Source organism: Xenopus laevis, chromosome 8L (assembly GCF_017654675.1).
Source record: "Xenopus laevis strain J_2021 chromosome 8L, Xenopus_laevis_v10.1, whole genome shotgun sequence".
Classification (NCBI taxonomy): domain Eukaryota; kingdom Metazoa; phylum Chordata; class Amphibia; order Anura; family Pipidae; genus Xenopus; species Xenopus laevis.
In genome coordinates, this window is record NC_054385.1 from 38,438,222 (window position 1) to 38,455,018 (window position 16,797).

The 16,797-nt window shown below is 39.2% G+C and overlaps 1 protein-coding gene across 1 annotated transcript in view; it reads left to right on the forward strand.

Moving 5' to 3' along the window:
* slc16a2.L (solute carrier family 16, member 2 (thyroid hormone transporter) L homeolog) overlaps positions 1–16,092 on the forward strand; it is a 106,279-nt gene extending 90,187 nt beyond the window's left edge. The window contains exons 2-6 of the mRNA XM_018229811.2: positions 1,542–1,686; positions 4,260–4,719; positions 7,045–7,188; positions 12,906–13,134; positions 13,521–16,092. Of these exons, the coding sequence (XP_018085300.1) occupies positions 1,542–1,686; positions 4,260–4,719; positions 7,045–7,188; positions 12,906–13,134; positions 13,521–13,738 (1,196 nt within the window). The 3' untranslated portion in view covers positions 13,739–16,092. The remainder of the gene's footprint in view (positions 1–1,541; positions 1,687–4,259; positions 4,720–7,044; positions 7,189–12,905; positions 13,135–13,520) is intronic.
* Positions 16,093–16,797: the final 705 nt, after the last annotated feature.

Below are 16,797 nucleotides of genomic sequence, written 5' to 3' on the forward strand. Positions count from 1 at the left end.
CCCTCTAACCAGTTTAGTTGCACTTAGTCTCTGCACTCTCTCCAGCTCATTTATATCCCTCTTAAGGACTGGAGTCCAAAACTGCACTGCATAAAATATAATATATGTGGTTGATATTTATCAGCTGATAAAACATTGTTCTATGCCCTTTGAAAAGCTGCTATGGTGGTATTTTACCAGACCGGCAAAAAGTACGTGAAAAATCGTGAAACCGGAAAGTTCACGAAAAATCTTGACATTTGAAGTTTTCACGTAAAAATTGTGAAATTCTACAGTTTTCACGAAAAAATGGAGCAATTCCAACGTTTTCACGGAAAAATTGTGAAAATCGGAAATTGACGCTGGAGAATTTTCACTGGCGAATTTCGCCAGAGATTCGTGAATTTATTCACCAGCGGCAAAACGCGGGAATTCGTCGCGAATTTCTGCCAAGCGAATTTATTCGCCCATCAATACAGCTCAACGACGGCAAAGGCAGGCAATCAGGATGAGGACCTCATTAACAAGCTGATGCAGCCCTCGCTCTGATGGGAATTTTAAACTGTATAACAATATCATATCTGGCTGATTTTCATGGGCAAAAATACAAAAAGAGGTTGTGGGAGCACTCCAAGGCTAAGAAAAAATATAAAAATACCATAGAAGTTCAACTGGTTTAGCCAGATTAGCTACAAGCAAACAAAAAAGAGGGGGGATTGATCAATGCACATTCCCTGGTACCCTGATTCATAAGTAATTTAGTATCTACGCAAGTGCTTATATTTTTAAAAAAACATGGGTTTTTTAGTTACAAAGTTATCATAAAATTGACATGCCGCCTTACCACGTCAAGGTAAACCCCATACTAGTTACCTCCAGTCTTATTTTTCAAAGGTTGGCACCTCCCTGCATGGTAGCATTTCTTGGGATAAGGGCCCCAGACCTAAGCATTGGTTTCAGTCAGAGGGCTTAGTTCTCCCCCGCCATTAGCTTTTACAGGAGAGAGAATGCCAAGACCACAGCATTGGTTCCACAGCCATAATCCTCCCCCACTTACGGCTTTTAAGAGAGAGAGACTACCCAGACCAACACCCATTTTAAAGGCATAAGACCACCTTGTAAAGGGACAGGTGTGGGGGTTCTATAACCACATGGAAGCCTGGCCTGCAGAATGTACAAAAATACAAAAAGGGGGGTTTGGGGAGCATTCCAAGGCTAAGTAAAAATATATAAATACATAAATAAATATATAATTACAACTGCAACTGGTCTGGCCAAATTAGCTACAAGCATACAAAATAATATTTTCATGGGCGTATAGGAAAGACCTGTTAGCTATTATGTGGTAAAAATGACAAGTTGGGTAGATATCATGTTGGCACACTACAGTACTTAAAGCCACAAGCTAATCTTTCAAAGCCTACACAGCTCAGCTACGTAGAAACGTAATAGAGTTACTGTGTTGGGTCACACAGTGTCATATCTCTCGCACTGTACTGACAGATGTTCAGCCTGTGGTATGACGGACACACAAATTGATGAGTTTTGTTTTCTTCCTGCAGCTTGGGTTGGATCGCTAGCTATGGGAATGATCTTTTTCTGCTCTCCGCTGGTGAGCATCTTCACAGACAGACTGGGCTGCAGGAAGACATCATCTGGAGGGGCTGCACTCGCTTTCGTTGGATTGTTGTCAAGCTCCTTCACAAAGTATGAATTTTTCTTTCCAAGTAAAGGGTGGCTTTAAAGGAAAATTCTGTTGCAATGAGTGATAAAGTATTGGGAAAAAGTACCGTTATGGAAGGCTCTGTATCTCTGAAGGAGAACTTGTATACCTTATTCACAATGCTTGCACCATGGGTAACACTCTGAAAATGCAGTTAAGCTTAGTCCCATGCAGCATTGACTCTTGGACTCTTGGCCTTCAGACTGCCAGTATGGCAGAGGGACCTCTTCTTCCTCCTCCAGATATACTTTCCTTCACGAAAAGTTATTAGTCCCACATAAGCACGAACATGGCAAGCAACAGAGCAATTATCAATCTACTTCATTACCATCACAAGCAATCCATTTCATTCTTGTGCATTATTTTGACTTAGTGGAATAACCACATCACTGTTATCTTTATGGTATAAGCACTGAACCACTAACCTCACTGTACTTCTCCTGTTGTGTTAGATGACAGTAGCTGTAACCAGGTGGCAGAGATACAGGGGGAATTCTTACAAGCAATCATGCCCTTTTTTCCTACTTTCTATACCACTTACACTGAGTGTTTTATAGAGATAGATAAATATAACCCATTGATCCCTGGAATCCTTGGAGAACATCTACAGAAAATTGCAGGAGCCACACAACTGCATCATGTTTTGAGGCAACAAATACTCTTATCTCTTATCAACTGAATATTCCCCTACTGTGCAGATGTCTGATTGGACCAACCAAAAAACATGCTAAGCCAGATAATGTCAGATCTACTGCCCTGCTGCTCATCTGCTCTGCCTGCACCTGGAAGCATTGTTTCCTCTCGGGTTCAGGGCAGGCAGACACTGCGATGCAACATTTTCCGCATGCAGTTCAAAGGGCAACTGGGCAACATATTTTGGTTATACATCATCTGGCCCTAGCCATAGACCGATTAACTTCTTTGACTTGACTTTGACTTTAATCAGGTTAGCTAGAGCCTTCTAAACAGAAATTTCTGGTAGTGATAGATCCAGTTACAGAAAGTGCTGAAACTGATTTATAACTAAACTTTATCTTGCTTATAGAGTTGTAGGTCTTTACTGTTGACTTAAACTTACAAAATGCATAGCAAGTTACTGGTTCAGAACATAGTATAAAGTAGGCTCTAATAATATTGTTGCACCTCTGATTCTCTACCAAAATATTTATAAAGAAAAATCCACTAACCTTGTATATTCTCTCTGCAAATACCCCTAAATGTGTAATCATGCCTGACACCATTCTTTTCCCATAATTAGATTCTTCTGGATAAAAGGCAGATGAATTCCAGATGAACCATAGCCTGGCTGTAACACTTTTATTACTTTTCCCTTTAAGTAGAGCAGCCTCGGCCTGCTAGCATTAGGCAAACCATCAAAGCAACAGGAATACTAGTTAATGAGGCACAACATTACAGTAATTATTTATCAGTTCACAGAGTGTTCTTGGGTACAGTACACTGTGTCTCACAGCCATATTCACACAGCTCTGCTACAGAAATAGAGGTAAGCCTGGGAATTGGCTTATCCTTTATCCTGCTAGCTCCTTGTGCCTGAACAACACAGAAGACAGGTCTGTAACTACTTGCTATTGTCTCTGTGGGCACTTTTTGAAGGGCTTATCTGGGTTTATGATGCGTTTTGCATATCATAAACCCACATGATTAACAGTAGTTACTCAGTGCTTTAATTAGAATACAAAGCCAAAACATTATTGCTATTTAGGGCAGAGACACACGTGGAGATTTGGGGAGATTAGTTGCCCGGCGACAAAATCACCTCTTTGGGCAACTAATCTCCCTGCAGAACTGCATTCCCTCTGGCTAGAATTAAATTGCCGGCGGGATGGCACTCGGATCGCTTCATTTTCCGAAGTTGCCCAAAGTTTTCTCGTGAGGCAACTTCGGGCGACTTTGGAAACAAAGCGATCCGAGTGATTTCGATTCTAGCCGGCAGGAAGGCAGTTCGATGAGATTAGTCGCCCGAAGACGAGGCGATTTGTCGCCAGGTGACTAAATGTAAGGTACAGTAACACAGCCTTATTAGACACATGACTTTATGATCTGCAACAATTGCAATTTTTCTAGCCTGCTCCCGGCCCTTTATCAACTTGGTAAAGGGCTGGGAGCAGGCCAGAAACATTGTAATTGTTGCAGATCATAAAGCCATGTGTCTAATAAAGGCTTTTTTTTAAATGTGGGACCTTTAACGGTGCTGTGTCATACATGGAGATCCAGTTGGTGAGTGGAAAACGGAACACGTGCACCAGTTTGTTGAAATAGTTGGAAAAGTGGTGATTGCTAACTGCAAAGCCATTGATACAGTAATATATCTTAAAAAGAAAAGAGTCATTGCAAGAGAGAATACTAGTTGTTTGTAGAAAAAGGCCAAGTAAAGCTGTCTATACACATGTGTACAGTCAAAATATGACTTCCCTGCCAATTTCTAATCAATGCTTATTAGAGTTCAGTCTGGAAGGTTAGAAAATCTTTATAATGTGATTGGTGGCCATTAATAATATATAATAAACTCATTTTCTTCCTTTCTACCTCTTGCTAGGTCCCTTGGAGTTCGTTATTTCACTTATGGAATCCTTTTTGGCTGTGGTTGCTCTTTTGCTTTCCAGCCCTCCTTGGTCATTCTCGGTCACTACTTCAATAAACGCCTTGGTCTAGTAAATGGCATTGTGGCTGGTGGCAGCTGCGTGTTCACTATGTGCCTTCCATTTTTACTGAAGATGATGGGAAGAGCCATTGGCCTTGAGCACACCTTCCAGGTGCTCAGCGTGTTCATGTTTATCCAGATTTTCCTCTCTCTCACATTCAAACCACTCCTTCCACCACCAGTCGATTTCAGCAAGGAAAAGGAAAAGGTGGCTGGGAGGAGCAAGGCCCAGCAGTGTCTGGCACACACACAGAAATACTTTAATATGCAAGTGTTTCGGAAGAAAACCTACACAATTTGGGCATTTGGCATAGCCACTACAGTCCTTGGTTACTTTGTTCCCTATGTCCATCTGGTAAGCCTTTTGTTGAAAATTAATTTCTGCAATATTTAGAATAAGACTGTTCTAGGAGACATATATATATATACACTAGGGATGCACCAAATCCACTATTTGGTATTCAACCGAATCCTTCGTGAAATATTTGCCCGGATACCGAACTGAATCCGAATCCTAATTTGCATATGCAAAATTAGGGGCGGGAAAGGAAAACATAGAAAAGCATTTTTTTACCTCCTTGTTTTGTGACAAACAGTCATGTGATTTCCCTTCCCAAATTCGGATTCGGTTCTGCCAGGCACAAGGATTCGTTCGTATCCTGCTGAAAAAGGCTGAATCCTGGCCGGCCGAATACCTAACTGAATCCTGCAAAACTAATATGCACACATGGACACATACTGTATGGTTGACTAAATCATTTTTGGTCATTATGCACAGTTTAGATCAGTGGTCCCCAACCAGTAGCTCGCGAGCAACATGTTGCTCTCCAACCCCTTGGATGTTGCTCTCAGGGTCCTTAAAGCAGGTGCTTATTTTTGAATTCCAAGCTTGAAAGCAAGTTTTGGTTGCATAAAAACTGAGTATAGTGCCAAGTAGAGACTCCTGTAGGCTACCAGTCCACATAGGGGCTACCAAATAGCCAATCACAGCCCTTATTTTGCACCCCAAGTGACTTTTTTATGCTTGTGTTGCTCCCCAACTCTTTTTACATTTGAATGTGGCTCACAGGTAAAAAAGGTTGGGGACCCCTGGTTTAGATAATAAGTGAGATCTACTCTAATTATATGAACCCTATTTAGTAAGTAATAATGGAATTACTACTGAACATTTTCTGTAACCATTAATAGCTTTAGAAAATGTTGTTCCATTCTTCAACACCGGACTGTTTCAATTGTTTAATCCTTGTTAAAATTGCTTTGTTCTGGTGATTAGGGTTTCATTGTTAAAGCACACTTTTATTGCATGTGCCCCCCATTGTGAACAGATGGGTGACTTGATATTCCTCTCTTGAATTTAATTCTGCACAGCTATCATGGCTCCATAAATGATGGTAAGATCCTAATGCAGAAAATTGTTTCTAATTCCTCTTCTGTAAAACCAAGCATTTGGGTATGCTTCCTTGGAGTGGTCTTTTTTTTTTATTTTGCCTATAAAAATCACCCTTCAGCTTCTGAATCAGTCTGTAGGGGCTGCAATCTGCCCATTTATGGCTATGGCCACCTTTATCTCTTAATTGTGGTATGAATTGTTTCTACTGTTTTATAGTGAAAACCATACTCATGACATTATAGGTAAATTTCAAGCTCAATTGCACTCGGATTTACAAATCTCCTTTTTTATCCTGGAATAGATTTGTCCAAATGCTAAATTCCCCCTGTAAATTTGCGCTATTATCCCATGGAATAGATGCTATTTGACTTCTCAAAGCACTCAAAGACATTCTAATGAATGGCTCACATTCTGTATCTACAATAATAATTCTTCAGAATTCCCCAGTTCAAATCTTATCAAATCCAGGTATTGGGAAACCCGTTATCCAGAAAGCTCAGAATTCCAGAAAAGCCATCGCCCATAGGCCCCATTTTATCCAAATAATTATCTGTAATAATAAAACAGTACCTTATACTTGATCCCAACCAAGATATAATTAATCCTTATTGAAAGCAAACCCAGCCAATTGGATATATTTAATGTTTACATGATTTTCTAGTATGAAGATCTAAATTACAGAAAGATCCATTATCCAGGAAACCCCAGATCCCATACCTGTAAATTCATGGATTTATAAATTTCATTTATACCATGTAATTCTACAAGTGTAGGATTAATTATCCAGAATGCTTTGGACCTGAGATCTTCCGGGTAATGGATCACCATACCTGCTAATAGACATTAGATAAGCCCAATAGGATGGTTTTGCCACCAATATGGATTCATGCAGCTTTGTTCTCATCAAGTACAAGCTACTGTTTTATTATTACAGAGAAAATAGAAATAATTTTTAAAAATTACCATAATTTGCTTAAAATGGTCTTTCCGTAAGTCAGAGGTTTCTTGATAATGGGATTCTCCAAAAATATTTATTGGAAAAGTGAGTGGAGATTATGTTCTCCCATTAAGAAACATACTTGAAGCTGAAAAAACTTTGAGGAAATGGTATACCACCCAAACACAACGAGTTAACAGGCTTATGGTTTAAAAGAAACATGTCATTGGTTGATGTGGATCACTAGACCGTATACAAATTCTGCACCTGTTACCATAGTTCTTTTTTACATTTTATGTACATTTTTGCCTTTTGTTCTTGGCATGTCTGACTCTGTGCTCTTACCCTTTTAGATGAAGTTTGTAGAGCAGCGATTTCAAGAGAACACAAAGGAATGGGTCCTGCTAGTTTGTATAGGAGCCACATCTGGAATTGGGCGCCTTGCTTCTGGAAGAATTGGCGACTGTATCCCTGGCCTAAAGAAGATTTACTTACAGGTATTAAGTTTGACAACTTCTTTCCGTCCTATTGCCTCTAATTCATTGTGACTAATTCCTTTTCAGCGTTAATAAGACCTGGAGTATTGTTTTCGTTCATTTTATTTATAAAAAGCCCATTATGAATCCATTTATACAACACGGTACTTGTGGGAGCTGCAATATTTTGGTCAGTTTAAGCCATGAATTGGGTTCATTTGATGTACAGGCCACTGGACCAGTATAATTTTCCCTAGGAGCTCTATACAATATGTCACAGACTGATTTTTTTTTTTAATGGAAAATCTTAAAGCCGTTGACTTTGCAACGTGATATTTGGCGCCGTCTTAGGATCCCCCCCCCCTACTTTTAAAACCAATGGAAAATGCATTCACAGCAAGTTCATTAATGTGCACTTAGCTGAACAGATTTATTGGTCAAAACAATAGGTTTCCACCCTAACGCCATACCTAATAGTGAGCTTTGCCCTGATCTTCTGGCTGTGAGACTTTGATAAATAACCTCAGAGTTGTTACGATTTTTTTTTCTCCTTTTTTTGTTAACCCAAGCATATTGTGAATATTTTACTTTTATGTGGTGCAGCTGCACCATTGTAATTTATAGGGTAACATTAATTTCTTTATCCAGGGTTATAACATATAGAATGTCCCTGCAGGATTTTGGAAATGAAGTGCTGTGTTTAGCAGGTTTCTTGGCCAGCAAAGGCTTGAGGTTTTATAAGATGCTGTATAGGCTAAAGGAAATTTTATACCGCTGACGTGTAATGGGTCCCGAGTCCAGACCCTATATAACAAGGCTGTTAAATCATGACATGTGGGTACAGACAGGAGAATGGTTTATTGGTTTTCGATTCCCCTGAAATAACTAAGTGTTCATTAAAAGTGTATTTTTTTGTGTCCCGAAATGAAGACGTAAGACAATAAATCAGCACTCGGTAGAAGTCTACACTCTTTTTCCATGGCCTAGATACTTCTGTACGAGGATGTGATATGGGAATAAGCCATCTACAGCACAGAACCGACATTCACAGGTTCAAGGCATTGACTTTTTGCTTTAGGTTGGGCTCTGACTCTGATATATTCTGTTTGATACCTTTTCTTTTAAAATAGCCTGCAAAACAGTAATGTGCTATCCAACTTGTTCCATGCAGTGGAGTGTACCATAGGTTTGGAATCTAGATGTCAAAAAAATGCCTTTTTTGTTTAGGTAGTGGTCCATTAAAATACCTTAGAGGAACTTGTTGATTTACAGCAGATCTCTTCATATACTTACAATACTTGCTCATCTCTACAACACCTGAGCTTTAATACTGCAAAACGTGGCTGATATCTACACCTGTCAGGGGACCATTGGGTCTGTTGGTGGGGATGTCATTTGACCTCAAAGACCATCATCCTCATTCAACAAATATAGACAATGGGATTTTGCTTCTGGAACCAAACCTAGATTGTAACCTGTGAGGATAGCAATTCATGCCTTTAAATAACTAGTATCTCTGTACAGGTATGGAATTGTTATCCACAAACCTGTTAACTGTAAAGCTCCAAATTAGGGGAAGGCCATCTGCCATAGGCTTCATATTAAACAAATAATTACATTTTTAAAAAGTGATTTCCTTTTTCTCTGTAATAATAAAACAGTAGCTTGTACTAGATCCCAACTAAAATACTCTGTATTGGAAGTAAAACACTTCTGTTGTGTTTAATTAATGTTGAAATGTTTTGATAGTAGACTTGAGGTATGGAGATCCAAATTACGGAAAGATCCCTTATCCAGAAAACCCCAAGTATTTTGGATAACAGGTCCGATACCTGTATTAAATCACAGTACAAACTATAAATTACCCAATTACCTGAGAGTAATACTGCACAAGATAGTGATATTCCTTGCTTTTTTAGCTGTACTTATCTTATTGTCATGGAGTGTTTTCACCCTAAATGGACAGATTAATCACACATTCACGGCAGATATGTACAAAAGTATTAAAAAGTCTTATAACAATGACTGTATATTATATACTGTACATTCAAAGCTTTCTATTGAAGTGATGTATTTGTCCTTGAACTCATATGATATGATCTTTATTGCTATTATTTTCTTTCTTTACGTTGTGAGACGACAACATTTTCAACAATACCATATGTATTGAAACTTAACAAATGAATTCACAGCTTTATCGCTCCAGTAAAAGGGAGAGCATGATGTTCATACGAAGAAAGGGTTTGTTTCTGACACATCTCCTGGTAATCTTTGCAGTTGTTTTCCTGTGGGACGGATGAGAGAAACATCTGCACTCAAGTACAGAACCATCAAGATTAGTGTTTAATCTCACACTTTTTCACTCCTCATAATTCCAGCAGCTAACACCCTCTTCTGCCAGGGCGGCTCGGAAAACCAATGTTGTGCTTGGCCACCACGAATCGTTAGTTGCAAACACTATATGGATGTGTGTATATGTACAGAATGTATAAGCACATAAGTCTTAGGTATAGTGATTTTAAATTATGGAAATACCCCTTATCTGGAAAACCCCAAGCCCTGAGCATTCTGGATAACAGGTCCCATACCTACGATAACTGGGTGTATATATTGTGAATAAAGTACCCCCTCTTGTAAAATATAAGGATATTATAAGTTACCGAGCAGTTTCATGACCATATAAAAAGCACGAGGCCGAAGGCAACAGGGGGTACTTTATTTATTACAATACTCAAATTTCAGTGAGTCATGTGACAGAAATGACATCAGAACTCACCGTTTATAACTGATGACTTCAGAACTCACCGCTTATAAGGATATGATTTACCAGATATTTATATATATATACACCCAGTTATTACCAAATAATCTGAAAAAAAAAACAGTATGGATACTTATAAGACTTTAGCCATTAGATCCATTCCTGCCCTTTTGAGGCAACAAAGTATATCGCTGTCACAAGATATATACTGTAGATGATGAAGTGTGGAATAAATATGAAGCCAGTGAGGATGCTTCTCTGCTTTGTAACCTATGAAAAACACACATTTACCTTCCATTTAGCAGGATATTAGAATTGGGGATATAAGGGGCAATTTCTCCAGGTATATGATTATGAAGATTTTCATTCATCCTGGTCATCATCTTCCATCATCTTCAATGATCACTCAGCAAGTCCAGTTGTTTTAGGTTTATCTATACTAGATTCTCCAGGTCTAGTATCCCATAACAGTTGATCAGATTTTTGCTTTCATGCAGATGACCAGTAAATAGTACCTGCTTATTGGTTGCTGTGGGTGACTAGACTAACACTAACACTTTTAGGCTGGTGCCATATGGGGGCCGACATCAGCCTGCTGAAATACACAGGCTGAAAATCAAAACCCCTACTAGGATTGCCACCATTTTTGTTTGGGGAAAATGGGCCGGTGATGTTGGGGGGGTGACTTTGGGGATGGGCCGGCGGCCGAATGGCGCCTGGGGCGGGTGATGTAGGGGCGGGATGATGACATAAGGGACGGGACTGATGACACGGTGATCAGTGTTTGGCTGATCGCCATGTCATTCACTTCAATGTCCTGTCCGGATTTCCTAATTTTCACTCAGGCAGCCCTTCCAAAAACCAGGCTGTCAGGTGAAATCCAGACAGGTGGCAACCCTAGCCTTTACAAGGACAGTAGTCTCCTCTTTTGTTTGCATAAGGAACTGTGTGTTGGCTCTGATGCTAAAACTTAGGGCCACCATTGGAAATCACAGGGCCCCATACAAGAACATTTTTGGGGCCCCCTGGGCCTCGCCCACCCTGGCCCGCAAGCCTCACCCCAGATCCCGCCCACACCACAGTTAAAAGACCACACACACAAACATCAGCACTAAAAAAGTCAGGGCCCCCTTATAGGTTAAAAAAACTGTGGTGCCAGGGCCCCCCATACAAGTTTATTCATATAAAAGGTTTTCGATACCCCGGAAATAACTAAGTGTTCGTTAAAAGTGTATTTTGATTTTTTGTTTCCCAAAATGAAGATGTAAGACAATAATTTAGCACTCGGTAGAAGTGTACGCTCTTTTTCAGGACTTCAATTTCGGGCTGTTTTCATGACTTCTGGTCTTTTCGCCACTTCAAGACTTCAATTTTGGGTGTTTTCATGACTTCGGGTCATTTCCTCGCTTCAGGACTTCAATTTCAGCTGTTGTTGTGACTTTGCGTCTTTTCGCTGCTTCAGGACTTCAATTTCAGTAGAATTGAACTCATGGCTTCAGGACTTCAAAATTCGCCTCCTTTAGTGACTTTGGTTCTTTTCCCCTCTTCAGGACTTAAATTTTGGCTGTTTTCTTGACTTCGGATCTTTTCGCCGCTTCAAGACTTAAATTTCAGGGTTTTCGTGACTTTGGGTCTTTTCTCCGCTTCAGGGCTTCAATTTCTGCAGTTTTTGTGTCTTTGGGTCTTTTCACCTCTTCAGGACTTCAGCTGTTTGGAACTTCCGCATTTTGGCTGTTCGAGACTTCAGGAGAGGTGTCACGGCTTTGTCACTGTCAAGGGGGGCCCAGCTATTTCAAAAAGTGCAACACAGCCAGCCCCCCTTCAGGCCCAGCCCGATATAGAAGTACCTCCTGTGCCCCACTGATGGCGGCCCTGCTAACACTCTCGGTTGATATCAGTGAAGAAACAAAAGACTTTGCATTTTTGTGCCAAAATCAGCTGAATAGGATGTGCTAAAGCCAACACAATGATTTCTTATGCAAACAGAAGAGTAGGGCACTGCCTGTGTAGGGGCTGATTTTTGACCTACATATTTCAGCCCCCATGAGGCACTGGCCTTAGGGGAAGAATTCCTTATAATGAAAAGAATCCTATTTATTTTTTAGCATGTAACTAAAGGAGAATTTGAGTCGGTTAAGACAAACAGCAAGTTAACATGATAACATTATTATCCACACTTGACAAAATAGCACTTCTCACCACAGAACCCACATCTCAGCCCTGGGACCTACACCTGGGTTGATGTCTCTCTAGGGGCACTCCAGAACTGCGAAGCGTCATTACCAGATAAAGCAACACACAGAATCTGATTCCCTCCACTGCAAATTCACACTTCCAAAATCTTACAATACAGCTCTACTAATAATTCTTCTTGAGAGTATGGAGCTCACCAATTGGATCCAGACATCCACATGTTCACTAGTCCCACCTCCTGACAGTGCTTATGAAATGGGGCATGAAACGTCAGTAGTTGTTTATTGCACTGAGCCAATGCTGATACATTTTAATGTATTTATATAAATAAAGAAAGCAAAGAATTTAGCATGATCCTGAAGAAAACGTGTTTCAGTTTGAGTCTCTACATGTAAGACTGGGATGTTCCCTTTTGAATATAAACACTAAAGACTGACTAGTCACATCTGCTCTATAAAATCTTCTCTTGATCCTTTTTGTAGACAAAACATATATATATATATACAGTATGTATACACTGTATATATTTTTTTCAGGAACAGTCATTACCCTATAGAGACTAAAGTCTTTTTCTGGACTGACTGAGCATGGGAAGATATTGTGAATTCTTCTTAGTGCCAAATCGTAAAGTCAACGTTCTAGAGTCCACTGTAAAATTCATTGAATCATTCTACTGTAGGTGTGTCAGATGATCTACCAGGAATAAGGAGTCATATTTTTTTTAACTTTTCCTGTATCAGATTGCTTCATTGTTTCTGATCTGTGCTGTTATCCTGTGTTTCAGGTGGCCTCCTTCTTGTTGCTTGGAATAATGAGCATGATGTTACCTCTGTGCCAAATGTTTGAGAGTGTCATTGTGGTATGCTTATTCCTGGGACTGTGTGATGGCTTTCTAATCAGTATGATGAGCCCTATTGCCTTTGAGTTAGTGGGACCAATGCAGGCATCCCAAGCCATTGGTTACGTCCTTGGACTCATGTCTATCCCAATGACTGCTGGACCGCCCATTGCAGGTTGGTTTGAAATGGGACACACTGAAGAGTCTCACGTATTCACATAGAAGTAGGGATGCACGGAATCCAAGTGCCTGGCCAAATCCTAACCCTAAAAATCACCTGACTTCATCACACAAACATGGAAGTTTAAAAAAATGTATTTTTACATTTTCTCTTTACCCCTTCCTTGCTCTAATTTAAATATGCAAATTAAGGTTCAGATTCAGTTCGGTAGTCTTAAAATAGTGCAGCCTTTTTATAACACAAAAAAATACCTTTCCAGGTGCCCTCCCATTCTTTAGTTCAAGCACCACATGATTCCTAATAGAATTATATATAACATACAGTATAATGGTTTGGTGTGATTGGATTTGAGAATAACATGGCTCTTTCTGTTACTATAGGCCTCTTACGTGATTATTGTGGGAGCTATGACCTTGCATTCTATCTGGCTGGCATCCCACCGCTGATTGGAGCTCTGGTCCTTTTGTCTGTACCGCTGATCCATGAGAGAGAGCTGAAGAAGAAACGACAAATGGAGGAAGAAAAAGAGAAAACACAGGACAGCGTGGTGAATGGAGAGCTTCTGCCTGGGAGCCCAGTAACAGATGAATGTGTTTAGCCCAGTTTCTTCATATCCAAAACCCACAAGGCATCCCGCATATGTAAGCCACCTCTGTGCTACAAAGTTCTGGTGGAGTACAGTGCTATATCTCATTCCTCATTTCACATCCTTGACCTGGTTGGCACTGGAATGTAGATGGACTCTGGTTGAAATGCAGTTGAATGGGGTACCAAACATCAAAAAAACTAACAGTTATGAATGTATGTGCAAACACATTTTTACTACTCTAATTATGTGTGTCTATGCATACTTACACAGTCACACATAAACTCGCAGTCACCTGTGTATATATATATATATATAACATATATATATATATATAACATATATATATATATATATATACATATATATATATATATATATATATATATATATATATATATATATATATATATGGGTTCATATCAGTTTAGGCTACAATGGACATAAGGAAGGTCTGCTCCCTGTGTGCATACTGTATATGGAGTACAGATATGAGTTTGAATGTATCTCAGACACAAGTAAACAAGAACTGGAAAAGGTATTTGCAGCACAAAAAAATGTACTGATGTTGTGATTGCAGCATCTGCTCTTTCCTTGTATGCTTATATGTATTTTTCTTGACTATATAGTAACTGTGCTTAATATTGAGCCAGTATATGCTGCAGTAATCTTGGATAAGGAACTGCCCACAGGGGCTAATACATCAGCACACTGTCTGCTTAAATGTGTTTGTACATGGCTGAATTAGAACTGGGTGCCCAGGGAAAATAGGTAAATGGCTGTGCCACAATGGGTGTTTTAACTGATGTTAAAAGCAGTAGCACTTAAAATAGAATGGATCGCTACAAATACATAGCTGAGAATAAGAAGCTAAATAAGTTTCTTGGTACCCACAATTGTCAATAAAAAAATTGCATTCCTGTACATGGAGTCTCAGCAGTAGGGAACCATGGTAGACATAATTGTTTCCACTGAAATGCCTTGGGTACCATAGCCCTTAGATGGTGATAGGCTGCTACTTACTGTATAGAGGAAGTGCAATGTCATTGAATCAGCTATCACCTGATCTGCAAATATTAAGTGCAATTTTGCATTGAACTGATTCAGTTTAACTGGTCTGTATTAGCTTTTCCCTGCAGAAAACATAACAGAATTCAAAAAAAGAATTCCAAAGAAAAGGTTGGATTATAAGTATAGAAGTGAAGGTTAAGGAATATTGAGTCTTTCTCTTTATACAGCGACCTTATGAAAAGAAATGATGGCACCTCCACTCTTCCACATATCTCCTAGAGTTTTTATCCTTTAAACTATATCAGGCATTTCTGTTCCACGTTGGGTGGTACAGTATTGCGTTTTCATTAGCTGCCCCTTATCTGCAGGGCCCACCTTCTGCTTGACTTTCAGCTGCAACATTTCATTTACACAAGTCTGCAATGTGAACTAGGCCTGACTGAAACACAGACCATCTTTCATTTTTGAAAAAAAAGCAGCCATTATTTTCGGTAAAGGGTTCATACATTTCTTAGTACAGTGATCGCATTAGTACATTATGGCATACACAATATATATTTTCCGCAGAGGCAAAGGATTTTGTTTGCAGTGGCTTCTTCAGGATTCTATTACAACCTGTAGCAGTCACACCCTTACCCGTATATCTCAGTGAACCTTTATTGCACCTCATAAAACGTTTTCTTGGGACCATCTGCACTCTGTGAAAAAAGTGGGGGTTATTTTAATGATGATTTTATAAACTGGAGTTCTTATTTTGATTGTGAGGAACACATTGCCATGTCTTATTCCTGAGAAGGTTCTATTCAGTACACTGATGTTCAGCCTTCATCCATTAAGTTGCTTATATACTGCAACCTCCCTTCAACCGTTCATTGTCAGGGAAATTGGAATTTTTGTACAGTTAAGCTGACCATACACTGTCCAATTCTGGCGGTTTGGCCCACAGGCCAAACAGACAGTCAGAACAGTCTCCTTTATATTGTTCTGTTTGTTTGGAACTAAATATCGGTTGGGTTCCTTTGGCATAAGAGTACCAAAAATCATGCAAAGCTTCATTCGGTGTATGGCCAACTTTAGAGGACTGAAAGGTGAGCACCACTAAATGAATTCAAGTAATAGTCCACTACTGTCAGATATGCAGACAACCTTCATAGTTAGCGCTTGCGTTTATTCTAATGATTCATATACTGTTCTATTTTGAGGCAAACCTCACAAATCTCACAAACTAGCTTTAAAACATAAATTTAAAAAATATAGTCAAGCTAAGCTTTTTGTTTAACTATGTGAAATGTAACTTGCTCCCAATGTCCCCAATAGCTGGGTTAGGGTGCTGGAAATTGGAATTCTCAGCAAATTAATTTGATATCCTATTTTTAGTGGGGAGATCTTTACTAACACTGTATGATATGCATGATATTGGTGCAAATCCAAAAGCCTGATCCATATATATATATATATATATATATATATATATATATATATATATATATATATATATATATATTTAATGTTCAAAGTGGACCAGCACACCAAAATCTTCAATCAAAAGAGGTTTATTTCAACATCACTCATGTGTCCAACGTTTCGGCCCACATTAGGGCCTTTATCCTTGATAAAGGCCCTAAAGTGGGCCGAAAAGTTGGACACGTGAGTGATGTTGAAATAAACCTCTTTTGATTGAAGATTTTGGTGTGTTGGTCCACTTTGAACATTGTATACTCTGATTGACCAAGCACCCACGTTCGACCAACAAGGAAGGAGTGCAGGTACTTTGTGAATGTTTATATATATACATATATATATATATATATATAGATCAATGAACAAGGTGCACACCAGGATTTTCAAAAAAGTTAAAATTCCATTTTTATTAGTTTACATTAAAAAGAACTGGCCAACGTTTCGGTCTGATTCGAAGACCTTTCTCAAGACCATGTTCACTGTAAAACCACCTTGTTTAAATAGCTAAAAACATGATATATATGTACTGTGTGTGTATATATATATATATATATAGAGAGAGAGAGAGAGAATGTGTAGAAACAGCAAACAGCCCAGGT